This window comes from Perissodus microlepis, chromosome 17 (assembly GCF_051167445.1).
Source record: "Perissodus microlepis isolate ML-2025 ecotype Zambia chromosome 17, ASM5116744v1, whole genome shotgun sequence".
NCBI lineage: Eukaryota > Metazoa > Chordata > Actinopteri > Cichliformes > Cichlidae > Perissodus > Perissodus microlepis.
This window is the reverse complement of record NC_140477.1, coordinates 20,220,860-20,243,458: the sequence shown is the minus strand read 5'-3', so window position 1 is coordinate 20,243,458 and position 22,599 is coordinate 20,220,860. Positions and strand designations below refer to the sequence as shown.

General features: G+C 39.6%; 4 protein-coding genes across 10 annotated transcripts in view; all 4 read left to right on the top strand.

Annotated features, from left to right (window-relative positions):
- Positions 1–7,708: 7,708 nt before the first annotated feature.
- LOC146369532 (interferon-induced very large GTPase 1-like) lies at positions 7,709–9,136 on the top strand. The gene has a single exon (XM_084909728.1). The coding sequence runs from the start codon at positions 7,709–7,711 to the stop codon at positions 9,134–9,136; it is 1,428 nt and encodes a 475-aa protein (XP_084765854.1).
- A 90-nt stretch (positions 9,137–9,226) lies between these two features.
- On the top strand, positions 9,227–12,452 carry LOC146369531 (interferon-induced very large GTPase 1-like). Its single transcript, XM_084910666.1, has 2 exons — positions 9,227–9,508; positions 9,635–12,452. Exons 1-2 carry the CDS (start codon positions 9,227–9,229, stop codon positions 12,290–12,292), a joined length of 2,940 nt encoding a protein of 979 aa, XP_084766792.1. The 3' UTR covers positions 12,293–12,452.
- Positions 12,453–13,466: 1,014 nt separating this feature from the next.
- On the top strand, positions 13,467–17,519 carry LOC146369530 (uncharacterized). 2 transcript variants are annotated; one of them, XM_084909747.1, is made up of 6 exons: positions 13,467–13,618; positions 14,397–14,556; positions 14,634–14,735; positions 16,333–16,458; positions 17,162–17,203; positions 17,313–17,519. In XM_084909747.1, exons 2-6 carry the CDS (start codon positions 14,401–14,403, stop codon positions 17,409–17,411), a joined length of 525 nt encoding a protein of 174 aa, XP_084765873.1. In that variant the 5' UTR covers positions 13,467–13,618; positions 14,397–14,400; the 3' UTR covers positions 17,412–17,519. The 2 variants fall into 2 exon arrangements, with proteins under 2 accessions (XP_084765873.1, XP_084765872.1); XM_084909746.1 differs by having other exon boundaries at positions 13,468–13,618; positions 14,394–14,556.
- Positions 17,520–22,016: 4,497 nt separating this feature from the next.
- shank3b (SH3 and multiple ankyrin repeat domains 3b) overlaps positions 22,017–22,599 on the top strand; it is a 59,195-nt gene continuing 58,612 nt past the window's right edge. For 2 of the 6 annotated variants that reach the window (XM_084909703.1, XM_084909702.1), the window contains exon 1: positions 22,019–22,330. The gene's annotated coding sequence lies outside the window, so the exon portion shown is untranslated. Of the gene's footprint in view, positions 22,331–22,599 lie in introns of all 6 variants that reach the window. The other 4 variants (XM_084909701.1, XM_084909699.1, XM_084909698.1 and 1 more) reach the window with 4 other exon arrangements.

Here is a 22,599-nt window from a genome sequence, read left to right as displayed (position 1 = left end):
CTATATTAATGCGAGTGTATGTCTGTATTTGAGCCTGTCTGTATATTTTGGACTGTGTGTGGATTAAGTCATCAAGGAGGTATGCTGTGTAATCAAGAACAGTTCGAGGAAACTGTGAAAAGCCCAAAACTGCCCTGACATTCATGCCCATGATGAGTGGATGTAAACGTCTGACCACAAATATATGCACATTATATTGCGGTTAAAACACCAAATCTGGGAATTTATTTTCTTAAGAACTGTGCTCATCCCTCCAGAAATACTTGGAGAATAAATGCCAACAAGCACTAAACCTGTTCTTGCAGCACATGATCATCCAGCATGTGGTCTAAGATGCTTTATGTTGGGCTTTCCTTTAATTTATCCATCTTATACACATTGTTTTTACTTTAATTTAGTTTTCTTGTGAAAAACTCTGTTACCAAACTTTGAACTTTTGAATGAACTTTCATATTTGTTGCTTTCACATTTGATGTGGTTGAGCTTCCTTTTACTGGCAGTTTTGTCTAGTTGACAAAAGTTTGGTACTCTCCACTCTTTGCTCATCGGTAAAGTCCCTGCTGCCATATTCCTCCATTCTTATGTGGGGCTTTCAAAAATATTAGTTTAACATTTTTATACATACAATATAATCAGGAGCAGTTCTAAGGCAAAAGACAGTGGTTAGAGCAGCTGACAGATAACTAGGTAGTTTGGTCTGAGTCCCTGTTCAGATGCAGATGATTTTTCTTTTTTACATAATAGGAAAATGACTGAGAACTCATTTGTTTCTGTCCACAAACTGAAGGACTGCAGTCAATGCAGGAATCAGCACATTTGTAAAGGTAACAAAGTAGACAGTTAATATGTAAAGGAAGAAGAAAAAAAAACTTCAAGTCAGAGACAAAAGTTAAAAAAACAAAAACAGGGGAAAAAGCCACCTTTTCATTCTTAGTGACCTTAGAGAGGACGCAGTCAAAGCCAGATGTAAAGAAACACTGAAAATGGTTCATATTTTCCAAAACACATTATGATGACTTCTAACCACGGATCATTTTTTGTTTAACTTCACAAATCTCAAAAAACTCAAAAACTTCATGTGCAGTCAAAAGTCTGCAAATATTTGTGACATTCTTTGCAGTTGAAAATCATTCATCACATATCACAAACACAAATCATCACGCACACAGATCACATCACACGTGCACAGCATTGTGGATAACAAGACATGTGTAGCCTTGTAATTATAGAAGTTAATGTTTTTAATGGAACAAGTGTGTCAGGGGTGATTTGTGAATGAAGGATAGCAGGCAGGGTGAAGGGGTTGGTTCACATGTAGATGGAAAAGAAAACCAAAAGCAGCATGTTCACTCAAGTGTGGTCAGTTTCACTTTGGGGTTGTTTTTAATACAACAACAAAGTGTTAGATTTCAGAAATGCTAATATTATGAAGCTTTTCTTATAATCAGGTGTTTTCACAGTGTGGTACTTCTAATTTTACTAAATTCAGAACCAGTTTTCAGTTTGTGTCACTATGTCTTCTTGTTAGTCTGGGCAACAGTAGCTCTCCGCTGAAATCTGTTTGCTGACCTGCTAAGGTCGCAGTTTATTCTGTATTTGTTTTGGGGAAAAGCACATTAGTTGTTTACAGTTCATTTCTGCAATCTGCTGCTATGATGAAGTTGTGTTTTTTTTCCTTGATTCAAAATGAAACCAAGATGCAATTGTTTAATTTTCTGTTTTCTGTAATTTTCTGTTTTAATCTCTCTTTTTGAATAATCTCTGATAGATTACACTACTGATCTTCTGCTTGGATGAAAATCCACCGAGATGGAGGAGCCTGAGCAGACAGCAGAAAAGAAAGGAGGAAAAAGAAACCGTAGACTTTGTAGAAAAAGAAGAAAGTGTAAAATCTTCCGTTTGTGTTGCTGTTGCTGTGCCACAGACGGTACCGTGTCATTTACTGTGATCTCTCTGTTACTGTACACACTGGTGTTCTGCTGCTAGCTAATTTTGTAGTTGATTAATTCATCTTTTAAATAGCACACTCATTCTGCTTGTAAAACACAAATGCCTTAATTAGGCAGGGACCCCGTATAACTAGCTGCAGACTGTGCCTGTAGCATTTCTGTAATGAGTGTGTTTTTTTAGGTGAACTAGCTTAACCGTTAGCAAACTAACAATGTGCTTCTGGCTCTGCAGCTGTTTCACCAACACTCCACAGCCCTGCTCAGTGGTGCATATAATAAATGTGACTGTTTTGTAGTTGTAGATGGCAGGTTTAATGTTCCACATTGTTCAAAATAAACTGTCAGCTAACCGGGCTCTTTAGTCAGTGCAGGCCGAAGAAGCCTACTCCTTGTTAGCAATGCCTGAGCCAGTCTTTCCGAGCAGCAAGGAACCCATGCCGGCTTGGAGACCACGATAAGGAAGCATAACTCATTCTTATTCTCAAATTGATTTTCCCACTTTGGAATAAACCCACTGAGAAAAAAACTCAAACATAAACTAGAGACTCCAGCAGCCACCGTTAAAGACATTTTATGGTGAAGAGCCAGCATTGCTAAATACTGAATGTAACATTGTTTTAATTAATTATTAGATACAACTCAAACTGTTAATGTAGCACACTTAACGTTTTAATCGCTCTTTACAGTCGTAGAAACTGAACATTGAACAGTGATAACTAAATCGCAAGTAAGTGATAAATCATCTGACCTACATTTATATAAAGTCGTTCACTTCATTTATTTTATCTGCTTGATGGAGCCCATTATGGGTTTCCCTCATGAGGACCCAACAGGGCAAAACTGCTGTGGACCCTGTGTCTGCACAACCACTTGGGCCCCATATTCCTTGGGATAAATGTGGATTTGTCACACCTACAGTTCCACAATACACCCACATCTACCCACTGTGGGCCTGCACTGGCATGTTTGCTGGATCAGCTTATTTCCCTGACTTCCTGTTAAATCCAGATTTGAATGTACAATACTTCATCGTATCTGAAATACCTCATAGTACCATGTTATCCCACAGTTGAGCGGGCTTGTTCACTTCTTCACAATGCGGATCATTTGCTTCAGTCTGAGCTCTTGCATTTTGTCTTTTCTCCCTATGCACTTCTTTTTTCTTCTTTCTCACCTTTCTACCTGGTTGCATTGATTGCTGCCCGTCTGTTTCTGCCAGAGGTCTACTCGTTTCAAAAGGGTGTTCTTCCTTCCCACTGTCGCTAGGCGCTGCTCATAGGGGACTGCATAGTGTAATGTGCTTTGAGGCGACTGTTGTTACTTTAAAAGTAACAAACTGAAACATTCAGGACTTAAATGTAGTAATCAAACCTGACATTATGTATAAGTTGTGTTTTTTTTCTCTTTTTCCATAGATGAGTTGGATGAAAGTGAAATGACAACAAAGGTAAAAAAAAAATACATGACATGCAATTGTTGTTACCCACAATGCCCAGTTCCTTTGCAGATTGATTAACCTCTGCCTATCTTTACTTGCCACAAACCCTAAAATGCTCTGCTCATGTTGCTGACCTGTCAACCAAATTAGCTGCAAATGTCCTTCCGGCTGTTTGTCTTTAGTACCTACTAAAGTACTTACTTTCTGAAACATGTTGCTGCCATCAAATTCAAAATGAGCCAGTATTTTTAGTGAAATACTAAAATGCCTCAGTTTAAACATCAGTTATTTTTTGTGTGGTCTATTAGGAATAAAATATCAGTTTATGGGATTTGCAAATAATTGCATTTCTGTGTACATCCTTACAGTCAAACACTTCAACATTTGCATTTGTCTTGAATGCCTTTTTTGTTTTTGCCTTTGTTTTGAACAAAGATCAATTTTATCTCAGATCTAACCTGTTATTTATTACCTGTTTTCTCAGCCTTTATTGAATAAAACTGGTGAAGCTCAGCACCTAGAGCTGAACGTTACAAGCACAGGAAGTGAAACTGAAAATGCATCTGCACCATCTTCCATCAATAACAGAGGTAATCTGATCACGACAGCCTGACCGAGCATTTTAAAATATATTTTTGGAGTTGTTTGTTGGACATTGGAGTTTAAACACGATGAAGAATTATTAATCTTATTAAACACAAAAGTGTGCAGAGGAGAGAAGCTCTGAAGGACAGGAGTCCAGCTTGGTCCAATCTGTGTTTCTACAGATATCAAATGTGTAATCTCTACTTACTGTTCCTTCAGTACTTTTAAGTGTTTTTGTTGGCTGCTCTTGGACAATTCTAAGTACATATTTCAAGCTCTGATCTCTAAAAATGCATGTCCCAAAACAGCTCGTACATGCAGCAGAAAAATGGAAAAAATGTCTTCCTCTGTCATGATTATGAAGAGACATGAAGCTCAGCACAGAGACATATGTGTAAACATTAATTAAAGTTATATTTCTGTATGAAATCCAATGTTTTTACACTACACTTTACACTAAAGCAACAGCAACAACAAAGCCTTCCACACATTGTTATCAGTGTGGTCAGAAAATCTTCTCGGTTTGTTGAACCAATATAAAACTCAGTATTGAGTATTGATCCATGTCCAGACACTAAGACAGCGTACAACCCCATTTACCATGGACAATATGCAAATAACATGAACAAAGGACAGTTGCCTTGACTGCACAATCATCTTTTCTATGTCCTCTTGCAGTAGAAGAAAAAGTGGAGATCACACGTGAAGTCAGAGGAAAGGTAATGTTTTACGCTTTAATGTTTGTTCATCATTAAAGGACAACGTCTGTGTTCTGAACATAATGACAAGTTCAATTCGATTCAGTTTTATTTATATAGAGCCAAATCACATGTACAGTTTGAATCTCAGACATCGCAGCCAGCAAATAAAGTCATACAAGTGACTTCTTTACTCAGACTGAGCCACAAGACGAAAATGAAGATCAGTCAGAGAAAAGAGAAGACACCGCAACAGGAGGAGGAGAATCTGAAACCTGGACTCCATCACAACCTTTAAACATTGAGAAGGGTAACAATGAAAACTTTACTTCTACAGTAACATGCATTGAGAGAAATAACTATTTGATGCTTTGCTCATTTGCAAAGAAATAAACAGTCTTACAAATCCAACAGATTCAACAGTTCAGATCCAAAAGTGTCTAAACGTCATTCAAAATGAGCAATATCGTGTAAAAGCTGTCAGTGTGCACAATAACTGAGCTGGTTCACTTCTAACCTTCTTCCAAAACATGGTTTATTAGCAAATACCCAAAAATGTCACTTCCCTTTGTCCTGAAAAGTGACCATGTCCTCAGCACCACCAATCAGAAGATGTAAATCAGATCATGTGACATTTAAACAGGCAATTTATCAGTTTGTTCACACAGTTATAATTTTGTTTGCTAACTTTATGTGCTATTTTGTATCTTAACAACAGTAGTCTTTTGATACATCATATTATTTTACATTACCGATATGTGCGTCGTTATTTATTTTAGGCACAGTGTAGTTAGTGAAGCATAACTTCTGTTAATGGATTATTGCTCATTCTGTTACTGTTTAGCAGTGTGTAAAACTTTTGGCTCCAATCCTTCAGTTGGACGGATTGAAAGTAAAGAGGTCACCTTTGACAGGGGCAGCATCTCGATTAATACATCAATGTATAAATACAACTAAGACTCTTTATATTTAACTGAAGGAGATTCATTTCTTCAAAATAACATATTTTGACACTTGATAAAGCATTTCTTCAATGTTCGATCCTTTAACCTGCCTGTTGTTAACTTACCCTGCAGAAGAGGAGTCAGAGAAGAGCGCAGCTGAAACAGAGGTAAAGATGAAGTCTTTGTATCGTCCCTGTTCACTGTCATAGCAAAATGAACACCAAACTGCTCCTCTAAGTCTACTTATAGCAGTCTACTCTGGTGAAAAGAAAGTACACTGTCAATATTTTTGTTTTACAAATATAATAAAATTATCTGTTCCTTACCAGGTTCTGAAACACAACCTCAGGTGCACAACAAAACATGACAGATTACACAATGTCATCACTTATTTAACAGGGGAAAAAAAGCCAAACTGCAGTAGTAGTGTGTTAAAAACTAAGTTGAAGTTTTGGCAATGTGCAGATCTGGAGCAGTGTGAGAAATGTGTGTTAATACAATCTTCCAAGGAGTGGACATAAAGGTCGGACGTAAAATGCTCAGAGAAACTGCGAAAAGCATGAGAGCTCCTGACTCTACATGCCCCAGTTAGCATACTAAATGTTAACCTTCATGTCAGTAGAAAAGGACTGAACAAATACAGGTTCTTTGGAAGGTCTGCAGGAGACCTCTAAAAAAAGTTTAGATTTGCAAAGCTTCATATGAACAAACCACAAAATATATCTGGAACAATGCACTTCGGACAGATGAGAACAGAGTGGAGATGTTTGCCCATAATGCATAAAACCAAACTCAGCATATCACCGCAAACACCTCATACCAACTGTCTGCACTGTGGTTGAGACGTGATGAGTTTGCATCCACAGAAAACCTTACAGTCGCTGAGTCATCCAGGAAGTCTGTATACTAAAGAAGTCAAAAGATATTTTGAACTAAATGTCACACAGCAAATCTACAACAGAAAGGCTGAAAAAGAAAAGAACAAATGTGTTGAAATTGTCCAGTGAAAGACCAGACCTCAACCCAACTGATATTCTGTGGTGGGAGTTTAAGAGAGCTGTGCAAAAATAAACAACCACAAATCTCAAAGAATTGAAGCAACGATGTGAAAGAGTGATCACTTCAAGTTATTGCTGCTAAAAGTGGTTCTGCAGTTTACTTAATCCTGGGGTGGACTGGTTTCTCTTACGTAGTTTTTCACAAACTGCTTCATTTTGGTTCAGTCTTTGTTGAATACTGACAGGGAGCAACTAGTTACGATACATGTGTGAGATGTTTATCAATATGTTTTATTCTCTAATGCTTAAAATTTTATTTGTGAAGAAAGTAATTTCTAGCCATAACAGCTGAGGTTAAATAACAAGAATATGATGAGATAAATGAAGTTTTCAGTTATCGAGTGGTTAACACTGTCATTTGAGAGCAAGAAGGACCTTGATTTCACAAAAAATCAAGAGCTTGTCATCATTTTGTTATAAAGTTCGGTGGCTCTACCTGCACGCTAAGTTAAAATATCTGTTTTTTAGAGCTACACTATGAATGAAGACATACAGTCAAAGAGTAATGACACTGCAGCACCAGCAGAAAACTCTATAATCAAGATTCAAGCGACATCTGAAGCCAATAAGAAGGGTAATATTTTTTATTTGAACTACACAATAGCAAAACATATACATATATATATATATATATATATATATATATATATATATATACAGAAATGTGCTGATTCCAGTATATATATATATATATATATATATATACAGAAATGTGCTGATTCCAACTTACTTGGTTCTGCTTCATTGATATCCCACAGAAACGTCAGATAATGACGCGAGTGAAAATGAAGAGGAGGTAGGAGAATAAACATTTCTATCAAATGATTAAAATGAATATTTGGTTTGTTCTTTAATGTGACAAGATATTTTAATTTCATTCTCACAGAAGAAGTTATGCCATCGACAATTTGAGACACTGCTCAGCAGACTTCATCTTCAAGACAAACTCCAACTCAAGTTTTCAGTTGAAGATTTTTTTCAAATACGCCCACCTATAAAACTGCACCACATCACATCTGAGAAAGATCTAGCTCAGATGTTTCTCTACAGACTGATGATGTTAGACTACAGGGTCAGATGTATTCTTGTAAGAACAGACAGTCTTGAGATGGCCTATTTAAATCCCACAGTGTCTGAAATCACTGAGACGGATGACGGTGATTTGGAGGCTTTATTGAGAACAAGCGTAGACACACATGAGAAAGAACAGACTCCTCTGCATCCAATGGATGTTCAGATGGCAGTATATCACTGCTCAGACAGCTTCCTTAAACAGATCATAATTGCAAAGCTCGCTCAGTGTCAGTATGCCTTACCTTTGCTTGTTCCTGACCCAGTATCAAAGGAGATTGTGTGTCCTTTGTGGACATTCAGACAAATAACAAAAAGCTGGAAGGTAACTCAAATCGAACCTGACTCACAAATTGTCACCATGAAGAACATCCCAGTCTACAAAGCTCAGACACCCTTGGTGTCATTTTTCCGCCTGGGTTCTTTGTCAGTGTCTAAATCTCAGCTGATGAACACTTTGCTCAACGATCGTCACAGCACCTTCTTCCACAGAAACTGCTTAGGAAGCACCAAGTCTCGCCATCTGATGGATGGTGTGGCAGAGATTGCCTGGTACTGTCCTGCTGGAAAACCCAATGATGCCTTCAATGACTGCATTGCCTTTTGTAATCTTCATGGTGACGCGCTGTCACTTCAAGAACAGCGTGAAATATTGATTGAAAAATCCTCCATCAATATTTTTCTTGTTGAAACTCTGCAGAAAAACAAAGAAAGTAGTTCTTTCATAGCAACTCTTTTTAAGTCCAAGAAGTCGCTCATTTGTGTCACTGTTGATGACTGCTGTGATGTTAAGACAAAAAATGGAAAATACATTATCGGGCTCAAAGATAAAAACCAAGCGGATGTATCTGAACAGCTGAAAAAGATAATTAGAGAAGTTTTATCTTCTCCAGATGGTTTCAACTTGAAGCCATTTTTCCATCTTGAAACCATGGCTGAGCTCTCTGGAACCAGAGTGGATGAAAGTGACCCAGCCTGTCAAAGAGGGAAATCTGCTGCTTTGCAAATAATGAATCTGCTCACAAAAGACAACATGGATGTCTCAAAGATCAAAGATGAATTTCTTGCTGTTCAAGGGCAGCTCTGGTGTGACTGGTGCAAAATACACAAACAGCTGTTTCATCTTAGAGGAGAAATTGAAAAGGAGAGAAGTCAAAAGCAACAAGAATTGATGAGAATCCGTCAGAAACAATGTGCTGCTTCCTGCAGTAAACTGATGGAGCTGTTCACTGGAAGCCTCTCATCATTGCCACCAATAGACAAAGAATATTTCCTAAAATGGACTCAGATCTTAATAGATGCGCTCTCCACAAATTATCTTTCTTTGATTCTCAGAAGTTACAATACAACATGGTCTGAGGTCTTGGTTTTGAAAAACAAACACGACAAATAAGATTTGCTATCGAGAAAACAGGCTGAGCTCGAAGGCATCTCCAAAAAACTGCAGTCTGCATCTTTTGGCTTGGAGCACATCTTCAGGGAAATGGGACAGATCTATGAAGCCCATAGAGAAATACAGCAGGAGAGAAACAACACTGACTGGTCTAAATATCCTGAGCTGGCTGCACAGTTGATGATATCAGGATATCCAATGGAGCTGATGGATGGAGATGCAGGTCACGTGCCTTTAACGTGGATCTCCAGTCTTTTAGACGAAGTCATCAAGAAACTGGGTGACCAGAGAGTTTTTGTGTTGTCAGTTTTAGGCCTACAAAGCAGTGGAAAATCAACAATGCTGAACACCATGTTTGGTTTGCAGTTTGCAGTGAGTGCTGGCAGGTGCACCAAAGGTGCCTTTATGCAACTGCTCAAAGTATCAGAGGAGATGTAGAAAGACTTTCAGACCGACTATGTTCTAGTGGTGGACACTGAAGGACTCTGTGCTCTTGAGTTGGAAGGTAATGCCACTCCTCACCATGACAATGAACTGGCAACATTTGTTGTTGGTCTGGGAAACTTGACATTGATCAACATCTTTGGAGAGAATCCATCTGAGATGCAGGACATTCTGCAGATTGTTGTTCAGGCTTTCATGAGGATGAAGAAAGTTCATCTTTCTCCCAGTTGTGTGTTTGTTCACCAGAATGTTACAGATGTGGCAGCAGCAGAGAAAAACATGGATGGAAAGAGACGCCTGCAGGAAAAACTGGACCAGATGACCAAGCTAGCAGCTGAAGAGGAGGTTTGCGATGCAGAGTGCTTCAGTGATGTCATTGAATTTGATGTGCAAAAAGATGTGAAATACTGTGCCCAGCTATGGGAGGGCAGTCCACCCATGGCTCCTCCAAATCCAGGTTACAGTGAGAGCATCCAAGAACTAAAGAACGTCATCCTGTCTAAAGCTTCAAAGTCTGCTGGAATCACACTCTCTCAGTTCAAGACCAAAGTTGAGGACCTGTGGAATGCCCTTCTGAATGAAAGCTTTGTTTTCAGTTTTAAAAACACACTTGAAATCGCAGTATACAGAAAACTTGAGGTTCAGTATGGGAACTGGACCTGGGCCCTTAGAAGCAAGATGTTGACCACTGAAGAACAGCTTCATAACAGAATTGAAAATGGAGATCTTGACAAGGTTGAGAAGACGTATCTTTTGGAGGAAACAAGCAAAACATTTAAAGAAATTAGGAAAGCGATAAAAACATACTTTGAGAGTGACAAGGATAAAGAAATGTTGACTCAGTGGAGAGGACGATTTGAAATCAAAATCAGTGAGTTTTATGATGAGCAGGTGAGCAGATTAAAAACAAAACTTGATGGAGTTATCCTCCAGAAGAAAGCATGTAAACAGTTGGATGATGATAAGACAGGCTTTGAGAACAAGCTGCTACAGAAGAGCAAAGAGCTTGCTCAGCAACTGAAGGATAAAGTCAGAGATGAAGAAGAGCTTAACAAACAGTTCAACTCTGTTTGGAGCGGCTGGATTACTGAATTAACAGCAGATACTAAAACAGTTGTAGACGTCAACTTGGAAGAAGATTATTGTACTATTCTTCAAGAACTCGGTTTTGAACTGGCTTTTGTAGATGAATCAAAAAGACGTGGGAGATACAAGAAAATATCTGAGATTGGTGATTATTCAGACTACCTGAAGACAAGTGGACCAAAATTTCTGGGGACTGTGGTAGATCTTTACAAAAAATATGCTTTCAGCAGTTCTTTCTCATTTAAAGAACAACAACAAATCAGATCGCTCATTGAAAAAGCTGAAAACGAATCCCTTGGTGCACTGAAAAGTAAACCTGTAGTAACAAGAGGCTACACACCAACTTACTTGCATGAACTTGCCAAACATGTGAAAGATGAAGTCGAGAAATTTGTGTCAGAAAGGAAATTTGCTTTGAAGAAGGATTTTACAGTTGATCTCTTGCTGTATGTGTTCGACAGAGCAGAGACTTGGCTTCTCGAGTCCCATAAAAAATTAAAAATGAGGAATGATCCACTCACATATTTAGAAAGCAAGGAAGCACAGTTTTCCACAGTTTTTAGAAGCTTTTGCAAAGGAAACTCCTCTGCTGTTGTCCTTGGAGAACTGATCTGTGAAAAGCTGAAAGCTTCCGCTGTTGAGGCTCTCTACAACAGGACTGCCATTGATCTGGCTGACCAGATGAAGTGCAATTTCCCAGCATTCAGTGGCAACACTCTGGACTTGGAGAAACATATACTGAAGTCCCTCGCTGAGAAAGAAGTCTTTGATGATTTCATCACCTACATCAAGAACCCAAGGAGACATACAAAAGCTTTTATCACAGCAGCAGTAGAGAAATACATCTTCAAAGATCACAAGGATGAAGCTGTGAATTTACTTGAGAAAAACGTTCTTGACATCAACTCACTTGTTAGTCAAGCTTTATTTACTGCAACACATAAAGTCCAAACTCAGGGAGGAGAGGCAGACAGGTGGCTGAAGGAGTTTTCCAGTGCGCTAAATGATAAGCTTACTCTGGATCCCATTTGTTCTCAAAACTTCAGTGACATAAATGATTTTAACTTTCTGAAGGGAGAGATAGAGAAAGGATTTGCTGCCATCATTGTGCAGATGAGCACCATGTCACTGGAAAACTTGAAGGAATCCAGACTGAAGCCTGATGAAATCCTCACAGATCAGCTGTGTAAGCGTTGCTGGGTAAAGTGTCCATTCTGTTCCGCTGTTTGTATCAACACTATTGAAGATCACAGTCCCGATGACCACAGCGTCCCTTTCCATCGACCTAATGGGATCCAAGGATGGCACTACAAAGGCACAGTGGAGTTGTGCATCACTTTCTGCACAACAAACGTTTCGAGCGAAGGCAGGTTTTACCCTCATCATGATTCAGAGGAAAGCATTCCTTATAAACAATACAGAACTGCTGGCTCAAAGTATGCCACATGGAGAATCACCCCCGATGGGTCGAGACTATCGTACTGGAAATGGTTTGTGTGCCGATTTCAAAACACACTGGAAGAGCACTATAACCTAAAATTCCAGGGCAGAGGAGAGATTCCTGATGACTGGAAAAAAATCTCTAAAGAGGAAGCCATTAAAAGCCTTGATGAAATGTACTTCTAACTCAAACAAACTGAAGCCCTGGGCTAAATTATCTTTTCTTTTCACCTCAAAAACCCACCTAATATCTGAATTAACCACTGAAAAAATTTTTTTTAGGATTAATCAAGATTCTTACAACTAACCAGTGACAGTTGGTCAGGGGGTTTGCAGCATAAAGAAACGTTTGGCAGCCACATAAAGAAAATCACCCGCATTTAATAACTGTACACAGACCTGTGTGTGTGTGTGTGTGTGTGTGTGTGTGTGTGTGTGTGTGTGTGTGTGTGTGTGTGTGTGTGTGTGTGTCAAATCAAGTCATTTAGTTTGATTAATATGTACAGATTTATCAGATATGTTGTCACAAATTATGTAACATTTAAAGGATGAAGAATGTAAAACTTTTTACACAAATAGTTTGAAACTACTGCCACTGAAAACCATATCAGATCCACAACATTGTTTTATTTTAATTTTTTAGTTTTAGATTCTATGTTTATGCTAAAGAACATTGTCACATATAAGATTTAGGATGGTGTTGTCTAGCTTATGCTAGAATCATATAAAGCAGTTATTATATCCTCACTGTATGTAGTTAGTTAGACTTTTGTTTTATGCTGACAGTTTTCAAATACATACAATTTTTTTATTTGAAATTGTTTTGAACTTTTTAAATGTGATATGAATAAATGACATGTACATTATCTAAAAATGCTTAAAAAATAAACACTCTAAATTTTCTAAAAGTCTTTTTTTGTTTGTTTTTGTTCTGACGTACAGTCTGAACTCTGTGAATTTATATGCACAGAAGTGAGTATTTCAAAACTCCTATCAAGCCAAGTTTAATTAAAAGAGTAGTACTTAATAAAGTATGTTTATGCAAAAAATACATTTTCCAACTGATAACAATGAAAATACGTTTTAAAATTTGTGAAAGTGTTTATGTGTTACACATAAGAAGTAGCATAACTAACTTGCATAATCAGCTAACATTATGCCTAAAATACCCTAAAATTCATATTTTGCCTCTGATAAAAAGTTAAGTGTAAAGTTACACAGCCCAACAGGGTTAGATCCACTTCAAAGGAAGGAGCTAACAGAGGCTAACAGCAGCACCCCATACCAGTTGGTGGCGATAATCCACCATTTCCCTGTTTGCCAGCCACTAATAAAACGCACAAGAAGAAGAAAGACGCCGACTGCGCTGCGGCTCCTCCTGTCAGTCAGCGCTGACTTGCTGTTAGATTGGTCCGTTACCTCCGCCTCTGCTTCTCGGCCCCGGAGGCATGGTTTCGCGGCAAAATTAAGCCTCGTTGACGCAGTTAGACAGCAGCAGAGACTCGTGAACAGGTGAGACTTAAAAAGTTTTATTTGTGCAAATCTATTTTTTCCTGCAGCTGACTGTTGCACTTTCTGCTACCTTTGCATTAACACCGGCTTCCATAGCTAATCGGTGTCTTTACCGCCAAGCCTTAGAAACTCCTGAAGACCTGTCACGAGGTCCATGGAGAAGTTATCCTCATGCGTACAGGCTTATCTAATCATCCGAAGAAAAATATGCCCGCATCTGAAGTACATGTACGGATTTTAATACGCCTCTTTCAAGACGCCATCTTTGTTTTGGTTCTGAAGCAGTGGCGTAGTTTTGTGGAAAATAATAAAAATAGTCTCTGTGAATATACTTTATCCCGTATTGCTAGAAGAGTATTTGAGGATTAAAAACGCTGCTACGTGTTCGGATATGTCTTTCTGAGTTGTTCAAACATGGCATAGAATTTCAAAATAAACGGTTAGATGAGGGACTGAGGATGCTGTGAGTCTGTGGAAGCCTGTTAGTATGGAGGGCCAAACTCAGGAATAAATAAATAACGAAAATAAAGAACCGAAATATCATTGAAGAAACACATTACTTATTATTATTATTATTGTTATTATTGTTGTTGTTGTTGTTACTTTTTCAGACTTATGGTCTAATTTTGCATGAATATCTTTGGTGATGGTTGAGACATCTTTAAAAGGTTACAGGTTAGAGTATAAAACTCATAACAAGCTTCTGTGCAGGTAAAGTTAATTTTGGTGTTATTTAATCAGGTACAAACACATTGCATGTTTTGTATGTACTCAGTAGAGCCATGCCGTCAAATGTGGAGATCAAAGCCAAAGTGAGCGACCTGACACAGTTTGCCCAGAAGGCGGCTGAGCTCAGCCAATCGGAGGGGACGATCATCAGGCAGCATGACACTTTCTTCAGCTGCAGCCAAGGACGGCTGAAGCTGCGAGACTTCATGGTACAGAGAACAACCGATGAGGTTTAGAGAAGTTTAAAATACAAAAAATTAAATTTTTGTTTATTTTTGCTCCTTAGAACGGGTCAGGTCAGCTGATCTTCTACGAGCGTCCGGACACCGATGGACCCAAACTGTCTCGTTACTCCATCACCCCCACCAGTGACCCACAGAGCCTCCAGGTAAAGCACCAACATATGTAACTGTCAATGAAATTAGGTAGCGTAGGCCATGCCCCCAAACCAGAGACATAACTTAAATCAAGATTTCTCTGTGAATGTGGATTTTGTTTGTTTTTTTAATTTACACTCGGACCGGCGGCTGCCTCGGGTCTCTCCTCCTTCTTCCTCCCCTTTCTCTCATCCACCTGCTGGCCTCCACCACTTGCTAATTTTACTGAATCTGAGGAAGCTCCGCCATAGCCACCACCAAACAACTGAGTTATTTTTACACACCGACCAGCATCTGGCCAATCCACCACCTTTCATTGTTTATACCGTTACAAAGAAAAAAAAAAAGTCACCGAGCAAATGCCCAGTATGCCGGATGGCCAGTCCAGCTATGGTCGTGCCATCAGTTAACCCTTCATGCGTGTCTAGGGTTGCCGACCCCTGCAGTAGACCAATAAAATTGATAAGTAGTATATATATATGGTATATATTTTTACCGGTTGTTAAGAGACGTTGTAATGTTGTTTGTGCACTGTTCTGTAAAAAAACCATAAGCAATGTAATTTGTGTGTTACTGATACGTACGTATACTTAAAGGTAGCCGTGTTACAGGCGCTGTTCGAGGAAAAAAAGCATTTGCAGTATGTATTTTTGTATGTTACCATAACGTTTATGTTACCTTACGGATTAAATTAAACGTTAAAAATCCTCACGTGTAGTATTTCTGTGTAAATATCTCATATTACAAGTGAAACGCATACGGCTTAAAATCCAGTGTGGCCTGTACAAGTGCAAAATTGATTTTCTTTCTAAAATTACAGCATGCGGCTTTTAATCAGGTGCGCTCTGTAGTCCGGGATTTACGGTAATAATTGTTTTTGATAGTACAGCCAAAGTGTAGAATGAGAGGGTGTAGGGCTGTAGAGGGAGGTTAAAGTTGGGGCTCCAGATGAAGCTAGGCATACAGCAAAGAAAGAGATGGCAAAGGCTCATACTGAGACTGAGTAAAGTAAAGTAAAGGACTTTTATTATTGGCTAGGCAGACAAATCAAGGTGATAAGGATGTGCAGCAGGCTAGAGTGATTAAGGATAGAGATGACAACCACTAAAAAAAGAGTTGCTTAGATGAAAGGAGTACTTTGAGCAGCTAACATGGATGAAGTTTGTGTTTGGAGTTTTACAGTGAGTTTGGGGACGGGGACAATAACAAGCTGTTGAAAGACAGCTAGAGCTACTGGGGTAGTTAAGAAGGCTATTTAGAGCAGTGGTGGGAACTCCAGGCAGATGTCTTGCAGGTTTTAGATCTCACCCTGGGTCAACACCTGAATCAAACAATTAGGTCAGTACCAGGTCTCTTCAAGACATGTTGGGGAGGTAATTTAGCCCCTTAAATCAGCTGGCCAGAGTGTGTGTAGCAACCCCTGGTGGGCTTTGAAGGTACCGCATATGAGAAGCTTTATAATCAGTATGTTTAAAAACAAAAAAGTTTAATTTTCAGATCTTTAATTTATTTTTGACACTGAGCTGAAAATTCAGCATCTTGTGTATTTGGATCTTTAAGTATATCTCAGTGGCAGTAATCTTAATAACAGTAAATATGTTTGTGCAGGTTGTCCTTTCAGAAGCCCTCGGGGTCAAAGGTGAAGTAAAGAAGGAGCGGCGGCTGTTTCTGATTGGTCAGACCAGAGTCCACCTGGACACGGTAGAAGGACTGGGCCACTACATGGAGCTGGAGGTCAGCAAACCTGTCACCTTTACCTCGAGCTATTGATCAGTGAATGATCAGAAAACCCGCTGAATATCGCTAATATCAGAAACTTAAACTGTGTGAAATGTTGTGCAAAAAGCTTAAAAAGCTTCGATTTCACCAACAAAATGTGCTTAAAGATGACACGCTGTGACTTTAAATGCGGTTCCTGTTGGTTAATGTCAACACGTCAGCTACCCTCTCACATAATGAAGATGAAAAGAAATAAAAACCTGATGGTAGTGTAAAGTGTGCACACTTTATATGTATTAAAGTCAAAAACTAAATTCTGCTAAAACTTAGAACTTCCCAACTCTGTCGCTTTTTTCATGGACTTGGGTTGAATTTATACAAAAATCTGAACACTGATGCAAACAGTTCGTTTGATAAGTTTAAGCTGGTGAGATTTGGTTAGGCAGGAGAACTGAGGAGCACCGGCTGGATCAGACCATTTCCAGCGGTGTCTGAACATATTTTAAACCCATCTTTGCTTCAGCGGGACAGAGTTCATGATCGTCAGCATTTCTGACATCATGTTAGATTTTTTTTATAGCTGTCAGATCTCAATCTGAAGGGCTCTGAGAGGACAGGAAGTCCTCAGTGAGTTGGTGGTGAGTTCTGTGCTGAAATGGATCCAGAGGTCTGTAAGTGTAAACCTGCCCACTGAATAATCTGTTGTGTGTTTGTTCAGGTGGTGATGCGACCAGAGCAGACTGTGGAAGAGGGACAGCAGGTGGGGTTTAAACGGTTTATCTACCAACAGATGCAGCCCACAGTCTCACACTGTCTTTGGAAAAGACACATTTTTGTCTCCCTTTATTTAAATATTTATTTAATTTTAGGTTGCTGAGGATCTGATGGAGAAGCTTGGAGTTTCTAAGGAGAGTCTGGTGACCGGAGCTTACATGGACCTGCTGCTGAAGGAACACAAAGAGATATAAAACAAACACACACCTGAGTTTCAGCTGCAGTGGTGTGATTGTGGTAGACTGTGATCTGTTAGTTTCTGTGAAATGATTCATTAAAATTCATAATGTTTTTGTATGAAATCCTTTTTTAAACTACGATTTATGTTTTTGTTTTCTATATAAATGGGCTCCTGTTCAAACAAAGCTGGTTAATGAGTGATCAGAGCAACGTCCACCTGCTGATGTCATCGATCACAAACCAATGGGTTTGGATCTGAGTCTAAAGGGGAACAGTGCGCTAAATGTTAGATAAAATGCTTAGAAAAAGTGCTGGTATGAATGGGTGTGAACTAGTGAATTGTACAAAGTGCTCAGAGTAAAAAAACAAAACAAAAAAACCCCCACTATATACGAATCAGTCTGTTTACCATTTTACATTTAGCTTAAAGCTTTAGTTACTCATAGTTCTGTATATTGAGATTATTATGGAAAGTAAATGCTAAAAAAAATTCTGTATATAATAATCAAATTTGGCTTTTGTGTTGGAGAAAAAAATATACAACAGTGGTCAGAAATTTACATCCGGTCATGGGCGTGAATGTCAGGAGAATTTGGGTTTTTTAATGATTTCTTTGAACTCTTCTTTTTCTATGGGGGAATGATTGTAGAGCATACATCTTTAATGACTTTAAAAACAAGATTTTCTTCAATCCACATAGGCTCAAATATATACATATGCTGTCATTAATATTTAGTTAAATGTCCCTTGACTAGACACTTCTGGTAACATCAACAAGCTTCTGGAATAATTCAGACTATATATTTGACCACCCAGGCAGAACTGGTAGTTAATTTACATTGGCTAGTTTCCTCGCATTCTCCTGGCTTTTAAGTATAGTTGACTATAGTCTTTATAATTTAATTTATAATAAAAATGCACCGTGAGGCAGTTGTGATTTGATGCTAGATAAATAAAATTAAGTTGAATTCAGCATATTTACAACAAGGTTTTGGGAAGCCCATTCTAGAAGCTTAATGTTAGCCAGCTTTATCCAGTCCAGAACCAGTTTTGATATGTATTTGTCCTGTTTGAACACCCGACTGTGCAAGTTTCAAGCATCTAGTTCTTAATTTTAATTTAATTTAATTTAGTCCTCCTCCATTATTCCCAACGTCTCAACGGTGTTGATTTTAGAGCAGAGACTTCTTTCTTGGTACGCACCATCTCAGTCCATGGTGGTGTAAAACTGGCTTCATTGTGGACCGTGCTGCTGGTGTTCCAGCACTTTCCAGTTTATAACAGGCTTGAGCCTTGGTGTTTCCTGGGTCGTTCCTGAACATCCTAACCAGTTTCCTCTCATCTGAGGGTGAGAGTTTGGGTCTTCTTCTAGACCTTGGTAAAGTTACACATTTTAATAATTTGTACTTGCATTCAGTTGTTTGAACTGATGATCTTAGAATCTGCTGCTGTTCAGAAATGGCTCCAAGAGATCTTCCAACTTAAGTAAATCTAGAATTCTTGTTTTTAGATGATGAGTTCCTTGAACTTTTTAATTGATCTGAGTATTGATCAGTCCAGTGAGTACTGTCAAACAAGTCCTTTTTATGCTGTAAAGAGAACCTACCATTTGCAGTTAATCATGATCACTGATCAGAAGTTAATAGTCCTTGGACCCGTCAAGTTAAAAGACATTGTAAAACCTTCAATATCACTTATAAACAAATTTTTGAGTGTACGTACGTATTTGAACCCATGTGGATGAGAGATCATTCAAAATAAATTCAAACTTGTGCACTCAGGTCTTGTTTTTTTATAGTCATTATTGATGCATGCTGCACAGTCATTCGACCATCGAAAAAGAACAGTTCCAAGTATTCACATTGATGCCAATGATGAAACCATGGCCAAACAGTATAAGGTGGATTTCACTGTGATACATGGTGTAGGTTTCTTCCTCAGTAGATGACACTGTTTTATGGCTGCTGCTCATTTTTATTTTATTTTAATCAAACCTGAGTTGAAAAAACCTTTTAAGTGCTCACTTTAAAGCTTTACCCTCAATTGCAGTACACCTGGAAACACCTCGTATAGCACATGTTAACAAGGTGCTTAATCTCCCGTCCATGTGCTGTTGCCATGGTAGCGAGCCGATCTGCCTCTTATTTAAATGTAAATCCCCAAAACACAGATATTCAGCTCTGTGGGAAACTATTTTTTTCCTCTTTCTTCCTTTAAATCCAGCTTGGCTGGAAAATCTCCTGAAAGGTGAGGAGGAAGAAGAATCAGGAATTTCAGGAGGTTTTTAATCTGCCACAGGCCTTATAACTCAGATCACATATCAACCTTTAACCTGCGTGTATTTCCTTTAGTTAGACAACAGGAAATGAAGGTTTGTTTTCTGCTCTGTGCAGTTTTACCTCGGAGCCAAACATGCTGCAGTCCACCAGAGAGCGCTGTGGTTCTTTAACAGGCTCAGTGGCCTGCGGACCTGCAGTTTAAGAGGTTTTCTTCAAGCCTGCAAACTTTGCTCAAAGCGATATTAAAGACGTTTTAGTGGGAAACTGGAGCTAGTTTTGTGGTACTGAAGAATGACCCACAAAGAGCATCAAGGACTAGCACAGATTAACGGACAATACAACTTTATTTATCCAGAAGTTTGGAAATTCTTTTGTTACAGCAGTCATGTTCATTCCGTTTTGCTTTTGTCCTCATCTCCGTGGAGACAAAAACCCAAACAGCTTCAGTGTATGTTGTCTGGAGGCTCCCAGCTGATGAGGTTCGGGACCCTAATTGTCATCAGCTAATTTTTCATCCATCCATCCATTCGCTTCCGCTTATCCTTTTCAGGGTCGCGGGGGGCGCTGGAGCCTATCCCAGCTGTCATAGGGCGAGAGGCGGGGTACACCCTGGACAGGTCGCCAGTCTGTCGCAGGGCCAACACACAGGGACAAACAACCATTCGCACTCACATTCATTCGCACATTCACACCTAGTGACAATTTGGATTATCCAATTAACCTATCCCCACAAGCTGCATGTCTTTGGACGGTGGGAGGAAGCCGGAGTACCCGGAGGGAACCCACGCAGACACGGGGAGAACATGCAAACTCCACACAGAAAGACCCCGGCCTGATGTTGGAATTGAACTCAGGACCTTCTTGCTGTGCGGCAACAGTGCTAACCACCGTGCCACTGAAGCTGAAATCTTTTTAACTCATGCAGTGGCGTCTTCACCTCAAGTCTCACCACAGGGCGTGAATTTCTGTATAATCACTTCCCTTTGCATTAGAAGGGCGCTGTGACGCACCAATAGCAACTTTTTCTCTCTGTGATTGGAAGATAAATAACAAGTTCTGCACACAGTTCTGCAGTATAACCACGGACAACAGGGGGGAAAGGGGAAGGTCAGGATGGAGAGGGTTGGTGTGACAGTGTGGAGGATGCTCAGGATGGGATGGGATGATCCACTGAGGCAGCCCCTGAAGTTAGTAGCCCAAGAAACAAGAAGAAGAACCACAGTCGGTGTAAAACATGGACAATATGAACATGATGTCACCTGTTGATTTGTGAAGTCCTCTTCTGAAGCCTTGAGTGTTTTCAACGTCACCATCTTGATTGTTTGGTATTAGTCCTTTCCTTTCTTTGAATGGGCTCACAAACTCATCAGGAAGGTATTTAGAGAGGTTTTCCCGCACATTTCTATAGGACCACAAGACCTTTTGCAGCCACAAGTGTGGCCCCCTGGTGGCCTTTACAAAGAATACAAGTCTAAAACAAGAGCATAATTAATTATTTATTTTGGCTCTTAAATGTACAAACAGTATTTAAACTTATCTGTTCATGTTTTCTGATTTTGAAATACTTCAGATTTTCTTCTGCCGGTTACTGTGAACACACCGTTGTAGGTGTGCCTTGGATCCACCTGTTTCCTCACTGGTCAAAATAACTGTTTATTGTTTGTTTATCACAGCTGATGTCTTCTGCCGCTCCCTGCCCTTAACTTTAGGTAGCACGTCTGTCCATTACACAGAAACCAACATGTCTCCATGTTAAATGATTGGAAAGTGCATATAAAGAGATTTATTCGGGTTTTTCACCCAAACATGGAACACTTCAAAACATTTTTGTCCGGGTCAATCGTTTACGCCCAGGTTTAGCTTTCAGAGGAGGCCTGTGGTGACGTGTTAAACTCCTCAGGGTGGCGCTCTGCGAGTGGTGTGTACATATAGTATGGCTGAGTGACGGGTGAGAGGTTTACATGTGAAGAAGGGGAAAGAGTCATGTGATTGTGGGCCACGTGCACTCTGATTGGTCGAGTCTCTTGAAATTCAAGTTAAAAGTGTGTGATTTATTTATTGTTTTTCCCACATCCATCTTTAAATGGGGCTCATCATCATCATCATCATTGGATGCCAGTGATGATGCTCAGATGCTGAATTCCCCCCCCCCAACCAGGTTTCATCGTTGCCATGGTGATGGGGCCGCTCCTCCACGCCCACACTGCTTACCCCCTCTCTCTCTCTCTGCTCTCTCTCATGCTCACAGCGAGCGAGCGAGGGAGAAAAGACAAGGAAAAAAGAAAGAGAGCAAGAGAGAGGTGTGTTTTCTAACCCACGCATTGGAGTGGGAGACAACGTGCACACTCACACGTGCACACACACACACACACACACACACACACACTTGCATCCACAGTGTGTCATGCTAGCAGTGTGTGGGCTGAGCCGACCAGCCTTCCACTCATCCTGCTTCTCTCCCTCTCTCTCCCTCTCTCTCCCTCTTCTTCTCCTCTCTCTTTTTGTCTCCAGATACTCCTCTTCTTCTTCTTCTTCCTCCTCTTCTTTTCTCCTCATCTTCCATCCTCTCCCATCCTCTCCTCCTCCTCTGTGTTTCTCTCTCCATCTTTTCTTTTCAGTTTATCATCATGGAGAACGAGTCGGCAATCTTCTGGGTGAGTCTCTCTCTGCAGCGCTCTATGTGTGTGTGTGTGTGTGTGTGTGTGTGTGTGTTAAAGGTTTGTTTGGATGATGTTTCAGCAATATGTTTGCAAGTGTGTGTCTAGGTGTGTGGATCGGTAATTTGTAACTTTAAAAGTCATGATTCCTTTTATTCACACTTAACCATTTTTACCTCTTCTTATCATGTTTCCTTCCCTCATCCCTCCTTCCCATCTCTTTCCTTTCCCTAACTGTCTTTCATCTCCTCCTTTCCTTTCCTTTC

Coding starts and splice junctions, on each gene's coding strand:
- LOC146369530 (XM_084909747.1), top strand. CDS start 14,401: ATGCCGTCAAATGTGGAGATCAAAGCCAAAGTGAGCGACCTGACACAG. Junction 14,736..16,332: donor GTGACCCACAGAGCCTCCAG/GTAAAGCACCAA, acceptor ATGTTTGTGCAG/GTTGTCCTTTCAGAAGCCCT. Junction 16,459..17,161: donor GCCACTACATGGAGCTGGAG/GTCAGCAAACCT, acceptor GTGTTTGTTCAG/GTGGTGATGCGACCAGAGCA.
- LOC146369532 (XM_084909728.1), top strand. CDS start 7,709: ATGTTTCTCTACAGACTGATGATGTTAGACTACAGGGTCAGATGTATT.
- LOC146369531 (XM_084910666.1), top strand. CDS start 9,227: ATGGGACAGATCTATGAAGCCCATAGAGAAATACAGCAGGAGAGAAAC. Junction 9,509..9,634: donor TGTTTGGTTTGCAGTTTGCA/GTGAGTGCTGGC, acceptor TGTGCTCTTGAG/TTGGAAGGTAATGCCACTCC.